Source organism: Gallinula chloropus, assembly GCF_964237585.1.
Source record: "Gallinula chloropus genome assembly, contig: HAP1_SCAFFOLD_421, whole genome shotgun sequence".
Lineage (NCBI taxonomy): Eukaryota > Metazoa > Chordata > Aves > Gruiformes > Rallidae > Gallinula > Gallinula chloropus.
In genome coordinates this window covers 17,835-29,371 of record NW_028168249.1, presented here as the reverse complement: position 1 = coordinate 29,371, position 11,537 = coordinate 17,835, and the positions used below count along the sequence as shown (strand labels likewise).

The 11,537-nt window shown below is 66.8% G+C and overlaps 1 protein-coding gene across 1 annotated transcript; it reads right to left on the bottom strand.

Moving 5' to 3' along the window:
• Positions 1-9: 9 nt before the first annotated feature.
• Positions 10-11,324, bottom strand: USP39 (ubiquitin specific peptidase 39; the record flags this gene model as incomplete). The annotated part of the gene is made up of 12 exons (XM_084281060.1): positions 10-155; positions 268-354; positions 465-600; positions 5,426-5,757; positions 5,865-5,932; positions 6,013-6,090; positions 6,202-6,427; positions 7,780-7,932; positions 8,056-8,192; positions 9,630-9,724; positions 9,833-9,902; positions 10,967-11,324. 12 exons carry the CDS (start codon positions 11,322-11,324, stop codon positions 108-110), a joined length of 1,788 nt encoding a protein of 595 aa, XP_084137186.1. The 3' UTR covers positions 10-107.
• Between the last annotated feature and the right edge of the window lie 213 nt (positions 11,325-11,537).

The following is an 11,537-nucleotide window of genomic DNA, read 5'->3' as shown; positions in this document are numbered from 1 at the left end:
AAGTGGTTACAAAAATACAGTGGGGCCCTTTAATGGGGGCTGGGTGCCCCTGGGGGGGGGGGCGACAGGCACCCATAGGGGGGGTGTAGGTGATTTTGGGGGGGGGTTCAGGCTCCTTGTTGGTTCGTCTCGTCCTCCTCACGTCGCTTCCAGATCTGCAGGGTGGGGGGTCAAGGGGACAATTTAGGGTGGGGAGAGTCAAGGGGATAATTGGGGGGGGTCAAAGGGCCAATTTAGGGGTGGGGGGGTGTGACCAAAGCCCCTCACCTGGATATAAGCCTCAGAGAGGGTGATCATCTGCGGCAAGATGTCTGTGACCTGCAGGTCCTGCAGCTCGTACCACTTCCCCGTGCCCTGAGATGGGGAAGGGGACAGGGGTGACACCAGAAGGACCCCCCCAAATCCTTCTCTGCCCCCCCAGATCCTTCCCTGTCCCCCCCCAGCCCTCCCCCAGGGCCACTCACGTGGTGCAGCACGTGGATGCGGTAGGAGCCCTCGGCGGGTTTCCCGTCGTGCACGATGTTGGCGATCAGGTCGTAGGTGGTGTTGGTGTGGGCAGCCTGCACCTCCTCCGACAGGTACTCCCGCAGGTCCACGTTCCTGACCCCCCCCAGAGCCCCCCCTCTCAGCTGGGTGCCCACAGGAACCCACCCTGCACCCCCAGGACACCCCCCAGCACCCCCAGGAACCCCCCCCGGCACCCCTAGGAACCCCCAGGTACTCCCGCAGGTCCACGTTCCTGACCCCCCAGAGACCCCCCCTCTCAGCTGGGTGCCCACAGGAACCCCCCCAGCACCCCCAGGACACCCCCCGGTACCCCCGCAGGTCCACGTTCCTGACCCCCCCAGAGACCCCCCCTCTCAGCTGGGTGCCCACAGGAACCCATCCTGCCCCCCCCAGGAACCCCCCCAGTATCCCCAACCCTCAGCTGGGTGCTCCCAGGAACCCCCCCAGCAACCCCAGGAACCCACCCCACACTCCCAGGAACCCCCCCAGCACCACCACCCCTCAGCTGGGCACCCCCAGGAACCCCCCCAGCACCCCCAGGAACCCCCAGGTACTCCCGCAGGTCCATGTTCCTGAATCCCCCCAGAGACCCCCCTCTCAGCTGGGTGCCCAAAGGAACCCACCCTGCACCCCCACCCCTCAGCTGGGCACCCCCAGGAAGCCCCCCAGCACCCACCCCCTCTCAGCTGGGTGCCCACAGGAACCCTCCCAGCACCCTCAGGAACCCCCCTGGCACCCCCAGGAACCCCCCCAGCACCCCCAGGTACTCCCGCAGGTCCACGTTCCTGACCCCCCCCAGAGACCCCCCCTCTCAGCTGGGTGCCCCCAGGAACCCCCCCAGCACCCCCACCTCTCAGCTGGGTGCCCCCAGGAACCCCCCTGGCACCCCCAGGTACTCCCGCAGGTCCACGTTCCTGACCCCCCCAGAGACCCCCCCTCTCAGCAGGGTGCCCACAGGAACCCCCCCAGCAACCCCAGGAACCCACCCCACACTCCCAGGAACCCCCCTGGCACCACCACCCCTCAGCTGGGCACCCCCAGGAACCCCCAGGAACTCCCACAGGTCCACGTTCCTGACCCCCCCAGACCCCCCCCCCATCTCAGCTGGGTGCCCACAGGAACCCCCCCAGCACCCTCAGGAACCCACCCTGCACCCCCACCCCTCAGCTGAGCCCCCCCAGGAACCCCCCCAGCACCCGCCCCCCTCAGCTGGGTGCCCCCAGGAACCCACCCTGCACCCCCAGGAACGCCCCTGGCACCCCGACCCCTCAGCTGAGCCCCCCAGGAACCCCCCCCAGCACCCCCAGGAACCCCCCGGCACCCCCCAGCCTCAGCTGGGCACCCCAGGAACCCCCCCAGCACCCCACCCCTCAGCTGGGCACCCCCAGGAACCCCCCCAGCACCCCCCCCTCAGCTGGGTGCCTGCAGGAACCCCCCTGGCACCCCCAGGAACCCCCAGGTACTCCCACAGGTCCACGTTCCTGACCCCCCCAGAGACCCCCCCTCTCAGCTGGGTGCCCACAGGAACCCCCCCGGCACCCCCAGGAACCCACCCTACCCCCCCAGGAACCCCCCAGCACCCCTACCCCACGAGGTGCTCCCCAACCTCTCCATAGACACTTCCAAACCCCACTAGAGGCTCCCAACCCCCCCAGGGGGCTTTCCAACCCCCCCAGTGCTTCCCAGTTACCCCCCAGCTGCTCCCAACCCCCTCCCAGGTGCTTCCAAACCCCCCCAAGGGGCTTCCCAACACCCCAGGTGCTTCCTCACCCCCCCCAGGTGCTTCAAAATCCCCCAAGGGGCTTCCCAACCCCCCAGGTGCTCTCCACAACCCCCCCAAGGGGCTTTCCAACCCCCCCCAGGGGCTCCCAACTCCTGCCCAGGTACTTCAACCCCCCCAAGGGGCTTTTCAACCCCCCCAGGTGCTCTCCACCCCCCCACTAGGTGCTTCCTGACCCCCCCCAGGTGCTCCCAACACCCCCCAGGTGCTCCAAACACCCCCCCAAGGTGCTTCAAAACCCCCCAAGGGGCTTTCCAACCCCCCAGGTGCTCCCAACCCCCCCCCCCCCCCCACGTGCTCCCTCACCCCACTAGACGTTCTCCACCCCCCAGGTACTCCCAGGCCCCCCCCAAAGTGCTCCCCACCCCCCTCCAGGTGCTTTAAAACCCCCCCAGGCGCTCCCAACCCACCCCCCCAGTTGCTTCCTCACTCCACTAGACACTCTGCACCACCCATAGGTGCTCCCAACTCCCACCCAGGTGCTTCAAAACCCTCCAAAGGTGCTCCCCAACCCCCTCCAGGTGCTCCCAAGCCCCTCCAGGTGCTTCCTCACCCCACTAGACGCTCTCCACCCCCCCAGGGGCTCCCAACCCCCCCCCGGTGCTTCCTCACCCCACTAGACCCTCTCCACGCCCCCCAGGTGCTCCCAAAACCCCCAAGTGCTCCCCAACCCCACTAGACGCTCTCCACCCCCCCAGGTGCTCCCAACTCCCACCCAGGTGCTCCCAAACCCCTCCAGGTGCTTCCTCACTCCACTAGAGACTCTGCACCACCCATAGGTGCTCCCAACTCCCACCCAGGTGCTCCCAACTCCCACCCAGGTGCTTCAAAACCCCCCCAGGTGCTCCCAACCCCCCCCAGGTGCTTCAAAACCCTCCAAAGGTGCTCCCCAACCCCCTCCAGGTGCTCTCAAGCCCCTCCAGGTGCTTCCTCACCCCACCAGACGCTCTCCACCCCCCCAGGGGCTCCCAAACCCCCCCCCCCCAGCTGCTTCCTCACCCCACTAGACACTCTCCACCCCCCCAGGTGCTCCCAACCTCCCCAGGTGCTTCAAAACTCCACTAGACACTCTGCACCACCCATAGGTGCTCCCAACTCCCACCCAGGTGCTCCCAAACCTCCCCAGGTGCTTCAAAACCCTCCAAAGGTGCTCCCCAAGCCCCTCCAGGTGCTCCCAAAAACCCCCTCCAGGTGCTTCCAAACCCCACTAGACGCTCTCCACGCCCCCAGGGGCTCCCAAAAACCCCTCCAGGTGCTTCCTCAACCCCTAGACACTCTCCACCCCCACAAGTGCTCCCCAACCCCCCCAGGTGCTTCCTCACCCCACTAGACACTCTGCACCACCCATAGGTGCTCCCAACTCCCCCCCAGGTGCTTCAAAACCCCCCCAGGTGCTCCCAAACCTCCCCAGGTGCTCCCAAACCCCCCAAAGGTGCTCCCCAACCCCCTCCAGGTGCTCCCTCACCCCACTAGACGCTCTCCACCCCCCCAGGGGCTCCCAAAACCCCCTCCAGGTGCTTCCTCACCCCACTAGACGCTCTCCACCCCCCCAGGTGCTCCCAAACAACCCCCCCTGGTGCTCCCTCACCCCACTAGATGCTCTCCATCCCCCCAGGTGCTACCAGGACCCCCCAAAAGTGCTCCCAACCCCCCCCAGGTGCTCCCAACCCACCCCCCCAGGTGCTTCAAAACCCCCCCAGGTACCCCCAAACCGCCCCCAGGTGCTTCCTCATCCCACTAGACACTCTCCACCCCCCCAGGTGGTCCCAAACCCCCACCCCAAAGTGCTCCCACCACCCCCCCCCCCAGGTGCTTCCTCACCCCACTAGACCCTCTCCAACCCCCCAGGTGCTCCCAACTCCCACCCAGGTGATTCAACCCCCCCCAGGTGCTTCCTCACCCCACTAGACCCTCTCCACGCCCCCCAGGTGCTCCCAAAACCCCCCTCCAAGTGCTCCCCAACCCCACTAGACACTCTCCACCCCCCCAGGTGCTCCCAACTCCCACCCAGGTGCTCCCAAACCCCTCCAGCTGCTTCCTCACTCCACTAGACACTCTGCACCACCCATAGGTGCTCCCAACTCCCCCCCAGGTGCTTCAAAACCCCCCAAAGGTGCTCCCCAACCCCCTCCAGGTGCTTCAAAACCCCCCAAAGGTGCTCCCAAACCTCCCCAGGTGCTTCAAAACCCCCCAAAGGTGCTCCCAAAACCCCCTCCAGGTGCTCCCCAACCCCACTAGACGCTCTCCACCCCCCCAGGGGCTCCCAACCCCCCCCCCCAGCTGCTTCCTCACCCCACTAGACACTCTCCACGCCCCCAGGTGGTCCCAAACCCCCACCCCAAAGTGCTCCCCAACCCCCTCCAGGTGCTCCCAACCCCCTCCAGGTGCTTCCTCACCCCACCAGACGCTCTCCACCCCCCCAGGTGCTCCCAACTCCCATCCAGGTGATTCAAAACCCCCCCTGGTACCCCCAACCCACCCCTCCAGGTGCTTCCTCACTCCACTAGACACTCTGCACCACCCATAGGTGCTCCCAACTCCCCCCCAGGTGCTTCAAAACCCCCCCAGGTGCTCCCAAACCTCCCCAGGTGCTCCCAAACCCCCCAAAGGTGCTCCCCAACCCCCTCCAGGTGCTCCCTCACCCCACTAGATGCTCTCCACCCCCCCAGGGGCTCCCAAAACCCCCTCCAGGTGCTTCCTCACCCCACTAGACGCTCTCCACCCCCCCAGGGGCTCCCAACCCTCCCCCCCAGCTGCTTCCTCACCCCACTAGACACTCTCCACCCCCCCAGGTGCTCCCACCCCCCCCCCCCAAATGCTCCCCAACCCCCTCCAGGTGCTTCCCCACCCCACTAGACGCTCTCCACCCCCCCAGGGACTCCCAACTCCCCCCTAGGTGCTTCAAGGGGCTTTCAAAACCCCCCAGGTGCTCCCAAAACCCCACCCCCCAAGTGCTCCCCAACCCCCCCCAGGTGCTTCCTTATCCCCCTAGACGCTCTCCACCCCCCCAGGTGCTCCCAACTCCCACCCAGGTGCTTCAAACCCCCCCCAGGTGCTTCCCCACCCCACTAGAACCTCTCCACCCCCCCCAGCTGCTCCCAACCCCCCCCCCAGGTGCTCCCCAGGCCCAGGGCTCACGTGATGGGGAAGTTGACGATGGTGGGGTTCTTCTCCACGAAGAAGTTGTTCTTGGTGAAGCGCTTGATGCAGAAGATGAGGTAGGGGGGCAGCCTGGTGAGCTGGAAGCGCTTGAGGAAGTTCTCCTTGTAGGTCTTGTACTCTTTCTCAGTGGCCCCATTGAATTTGGCCAGGATGCTGAAGAGGGGGACCTGGGGGATGATGAGCTGCTCCTTCTCATCCTTGTAGAGGGGAGCGGTGGGTAGGTCCAGCGTGAGGTACATGAAGGTGGATTCCACCATCATCTCCTGGTACTCAGCGTTCTGTAGGAGCTGAGCCTTCTCCTCAGCTGGCTGTGGGGAAATAGGGCTCAGTGCTGGGAATGAAGACCCCCCCCTCTCCACCCTCATGAGGGTAGGAACCTCATTCCTCCCCCTTTCACCCCATTCCACCCACTCACCAGGTCTGGGTGAGGGAGTTTTTTGGTGAAGATGCGCATGGAGCCCTGGAAGACGTCGGTGACGATGGCTGTGGGGAGAGGGAGATCAGTGGGGAGGGGACTGGAGGTGAGGAACAAGACCTGAGGGTCTTCATCACCCTCCACTCACTCTTCTTCTTCTTCTTGGTGCCTCCCAGGGCTGAGTGCAGCGCGTTGAGGAACCAGGAGAGGAAATCCACCCCATCCCCTGTGGGAAGGACACGGGGATGGAGATGATGAGGAGGAGAAAACCAGGGCAGCACTCAGAAACATGTGTGTGGGTGGGTCTATTGGATCCAGAACCCCTTTAAAAACCCACCTTGCTTGGTGATCTGGAAGTTCTTCTTGCTGCAGAGGACCACAGCCTGCAGCATCTCGTGGGGGGAGACGTGGGCTTTGAAGTTGCGGGGGTTCCAGAGCTTCCTCATCAGCTCCCCGAAGCGCTGCACCAGCAGGAACATGATGTCCCCCGGAGGGCGCTGGATGCTCCGGTAGTTCTCCTCCTCCAGGAAGTAATTCCTCAAGGGTGGCACGTTGGATAAGGCCTGTAGGGAGCAGCAGTAGGATGAGAAGGGATTTAAAAGATCAGCAAGTCCGACCGTTCCCCGTTGTATCGTCTGGGCTGGGTTGGGAGGGACCCCAAGGGTCACAGAGCTCCAACCCCCTGCCAGGGCTGGGAGGGACCCCAAGGGTCACAGAGCTCCAACCCCCCTGCCACAGGCAGGGACACCAACCTCCAGGCCTGGAGCTACACAAGGTGGCCCAGGGCCCCAGCCAACCTGGCCTTGAACACCCCCAGGGATGGGGCACCCACCCCCTCTCTGGGCAGCCTGTTCCAGCCCCTCACCACTCTCTCTGCAAAGAGCTTCCCCCCAGTCTCTCCTCTCATCCTTCCCTCCTTCAGCTTCACCCCATTCCCCTTGTCCTGCCATTATCCACCCTTTAACAAGCCCATTCCCCTCCTGTTTGGGTGCTCCTGAGCTGAACCAGCTCCCTGAGCACCTCATCTCCCCTTGTTTTAAACACCCCCAGGGGGTGACTCAGCCCCTCCCTGGGCAGCCTGTGCCACAGCCCCACAACTCTGCCAGGGAAGAACTTTGCCCTCCCAGCTGCTCTGCCCCTGCCCTGGTGCAGCTTGAGCCCATTGCCCCTTGTCCCAGCTCCTGTCCCCTGGCTGAAGAGACCATCCCCCACCTCTCTGCACCCTCCTGGCAGGGCAGGGGAGGTGGGGAGAAGGTCTCCCCTCAGCCTCCTCTTCTCCAGGCTCAACACCCCCAGCTCCCTCAGCTGGATTCACCCTCCAGCCCCTTCCCCAGCCTGGTTGCCCTTCTCTGGACTCACTCCAGGACCTCAATGTCCTTCTGATGCTGAGGAGCCCAGAACTGGACCCAGCACTGGAGCTGCAGCCTCCCCAGTGCCCAGTCCAGGGGCACAATCCCCTCCCCAGACCTACTGGCCACACTATTTCTGACACAAGCCAGGGTGCCATTGGCCTTCCTGGCCACCTGGGCACACTGCTGGCTCCTGTTCAGTTGCAGCCACCCAACACCCCCAGGTCCTTCTCTCCTGACAGCTCTCCAGCCAGTCTCCCCCAGCCTGTAGCTGCAGGGGGTTGTTGTGTCCCATGGGCAGCACTCTGCACTTGGCCTTGTTAAACCTCAGCCCATGGCTCCAGCCTGTTCACATCCCTCTGAAGAGCCTCCCTCCCCTCAGACAGATCAACACTGCCTCCTAGTTTAGTGTCATCTCCAAACTCACTGAGGGAACACCCCACCCCTTCACCCAGGTGAAGATGTTGAACAGAACAGCACCCAAAACTGTGGGTCCAGTTTATTTGGGGCTTTCACCCCAAAAACAAACCCTGGAGGTGTCATTTTTTCCCCCCTCCAAGTGATACCTGGAGCACAGCATTGGCATAGTCGTTGGCTTTGATGTTGTTGAGCCCCACAATGCCTGGTAGGTAGGTGGTGCCATCATAAGCCCTGGAGAGCTTGGCTTGCTTGTCCAGGTTGGTGATCTGCTGCGCGGTGAAGGTGGGTTTCAGCACGTACTGCAGGAGACCCAGAGTCAGGAGAAGGGGTGAGGGGGATGCAAAACACCCCCCCCAGCCCATCTCATCCCATCCCAACCCTGGGGTGGGTCAGATCTCCCTCTCAACCCCCCCAAAACTGACCGTGATGTCCTCCAGGGAGGAGTCGATGATCTCGTAGTTGTCGGGCAGGCAGTAGAACTTGAGGGTGTGGAGGTTGAGGAAGACGTGGTGGCTGAACTGCACGCTGTGGATGTAGGCATGGGACCTCAGCCCACGGCCTGGGGGGACAGCAAGGGCTCAGGGGAGGAAAGGGGGGTGTCTGTGGGGAGCTCAAGGGGAGCCCTCGGCTCCCCGGGAAGGATTGGAGGAAGCAGGAGGTGGGGACGGGGCTCAAGGGGTTCCCCACCCACATCTAAGGGGGTTCCTGCTCTCCCCAAAGGGCTACGGGCACACCCAGCTGCACCCCAGTGCTCAGGTGGCCCCCACAACCTCCATCAGCACCCCAGTGCTCAGGTGGCCCCCACAACCCTCATCAGCACCCCAGTTCCCAGGCCCCCCCCAGCAGCACCCCAGTCCCCAGGCCCCCCCCAGCAGCACCCCAATCCCCAGGCACCCCCCATCAGCACCCCAGTTCCCAGGTGGCCCCCCACAACCCCCATCAGCACCCCAGTGCTCAGGTGGCCCCCACAACCCCCATCAGCACCCCAGTTCCCAGGCCCCCCCCAGCAGCACCCCAGTCCCCAGGCCCCCCCCAGCAGCACCCCAGTTCCCAGGTGGCCCCCACAACCCCCATCAGCACCCCAGTTTCCAGGCACCCACCATCAGCACCCCAGTCCCCAGGCCCCCCCCAGCAGCACCCCAGTGCTCAGGTGGCCCCCACAACCCTCATCAGCACCCCAGTTCTCAGGTGCCCCCACAACCCCCATCAGCACCCCAGTTCCCAGGTGCTCCCCATACCCCTTGAAGATGCACCCCAGTTCTCAGGTACCCCCCACACCCCCCAGCAGCACCCCAGTCCCCAGCCCCCCCCCCCAGCAGCACCCCAGTTCCCAGGTGCCCCTAGCAGCACCCCAGCAGCACCCCAGGTGCCAGGCACCCCTCAGCAGCACCCTAGTTCCTAGGTGCCCCCCCAGCAGCACCCCAGTCCCCAGCTGCCCCTGTGCCCCCCCAGCAGTACCCCAGTTCCCTGGTGCCCCCAGCAGCACCCCAGTCCCCAGGTGTCCTCCAGTAGCACCCCGGTTCCCAGGCACCCCCCAGCAGCACCCCAGTCCCCAGGTGTCCCCCAGCAACACCCCAGCCCCCAGTCCTCCCCCATCAGCACCCCAGTTCCCAGGTGCCCCTGTGCCCCCCATCAGCACCCCAGTCCCCAGGAACCCCCATCAGCCCCCCAGTTCCCAGGTGCTCCTGTGCCCCCCATCAGCACCCCAGATCCCAGTCCCCCCCCATCAGCACCCCAGCTCCCAGGCACCCCCCAGCAGCACCCCAGTGCCCCCCAGCAGCACCCCAGTTCCCAGACACCCCCATCAGCACCCCAGTCCCCAGGTGTTGCCCATCAGGACCTCAGTCCCCAGACACCCCCCAACAGCACCCCAGTCCCCAGGTGCCCCCCCAGCAGCACCCCAGTTCCCAGGTGCCCCCCCAGCAGCACCCCAGTTCCCAGGTGCCCCTGTGCCCCCCAGCAGCACCCCAGCCCCCCCCAGCAGCACCCAGCTCACCCTGGAAGTACTTCCCACAGACCAGGCAGGCGTAGACGTTGATGTGGGAGAGGGAGATGGAGCAGAGCTTCTCAAAGTCGAAATCCAGGACGCTCCTGGGCGGGAGGGAGCAGCTGCAGGCTGGGGGGAGCCCCTGGGGATGGGGGAGCCCCCAGGGTACCCCAAAACACACCCCCTGTCCCCTCCACACCCCCCACACTCACTTGTTGATGGTGTCCAGGTAGGGGCAGTGCCGGCTGCGCTGGTCCTCGGGGTCGAAGCGGCCGTAGCGCACTGCGGGCAGCGGGGCAGCGCTCAGCGGGGCCCAGTCAGGGCCCAGCCAGGGCCCCCGGGGCCAGCCTGGTTCCCCTGGGGCCCAACCAGCACCCCCGGGGCCCAACCAGCACCCCCGGGGGCCCAACCAGCACCCCCGGGGGCCCAACCAGCACCCCCGGGGCCAGCCCGGTTCCCCCTGAGCCCAGCCAGCACCCCCGGGGGCCCAACCAGCACCTCCAGGGGCCCAGCCCAGTTCCCCAGGGCCCCAGTCAGCACCCCCAGGGCCAGCCCGGTTCCCCCTGAGCCCAGCCAGCACCCCTGGGGCCCAACCAGCACCCCCGGGGGCCCAACCAGCACCCCCGGGGCCAGCCCAGTTCCCCCTGAGCCCAACCAGCACCCCCAGGGGCCCAACCAGCACCCTCGGGAGCCCAACCAGCACCCTCGGGAGCCCAGCCAGCACCCCCTGGGCCAGCCCAGCTCCCCCTGAGCCCAGCCAGCACCCCCAGGGGCCCAGCCAGCACCCCCAAGGGCCAGCCCGGTTCCCCCGGAGCCCAACCAGCACCCCCGGGGGCCCAACCAGCACCCCCTGAGCCCAGTCAGCACCCCCGGGGCCCAGTCAGCACCCCCGGGGGCCCAGCCAGCACCCCCGGGGGCCAGCCCGGTTCCCCTGGGCCCCAGTCAGCACCCCCAGGACCAGCCTGGTTCCCCCTGAGCCCAGCCATCACCCCCAGGGGCCCAACCAGCACCCCCAGGGCCCAATCAGCACCCTCAGGGGCCCAGCCAGCACCCCAGGGGCCCAACCAGCACCCCCAGGGCCCAGCCCGGTTCCCCTGAGCCCAACCAGCACCCCCGGGGGCCCAACCAGCACCCCCGGGGCCTCCCGCCTTCCCCAGCCACGAGGCCCCAGGGTCATCCCGGTGCCCCCCCCATCCCCCGCACATCCCCGTGTGGCCCCACAGACCCCTCCCCCCACATACCCGGTCCCCGGTCCTGTGCCCTGTCCCCGGTTCCACCCCCGGCCCCACTCCCGGTCCCACCCCCGCCCTCCCAGCCCCTCTCCCGGCCCCTCTCCCGGTCCCCACCGGTAGGCTCAGGCTCAGGCTCCGAGTCACCATCAGGCTCCCGCTCCCGCTTCCCCCTCAGCGACCCGGTGGTGGTGGCGGCGGCGGAGCCGCCCCAGGTACCGACACCGATACCCGGTTCCCGCTTGACCCGGGCGGGCTCAGCCGGCAGCGGCAGCACCGGGGCCGCCTCCCGCCGCCCACGGTCCCGCTCCGCTTCCCGCCGGCCCCGGGGCCGCTCCGTATCCCCATCCCGGCGGCTCCGCGACGAGCCCCGTGAGGAGGAAGAGGAGGAAGAAGAGGAGGAGCCGCCGCCGCCGCTTCCCGAGCCCCGCGGGGCCGCCCGGGCCTCCCGCTCCCGCTTCCCGCGGCTCGACATCCCCCCCCCACCCACACTGCGCATGCGCGGCGGCGGCAGCAGGGGCGCAGCTCCCCACTGCGCATGCGCAGTGGGGAGCTGCGCCCCTGCTGCCGCCGCCGCGCATGCGCCACCGCCCCACCGGCAGCCTCCACGCTCCTTACTGCGCATGTGCGCGGCACACACACCCACCCCCCTCACAACACCCCCCCCTCCTCCTTCTGCGCATGCGCA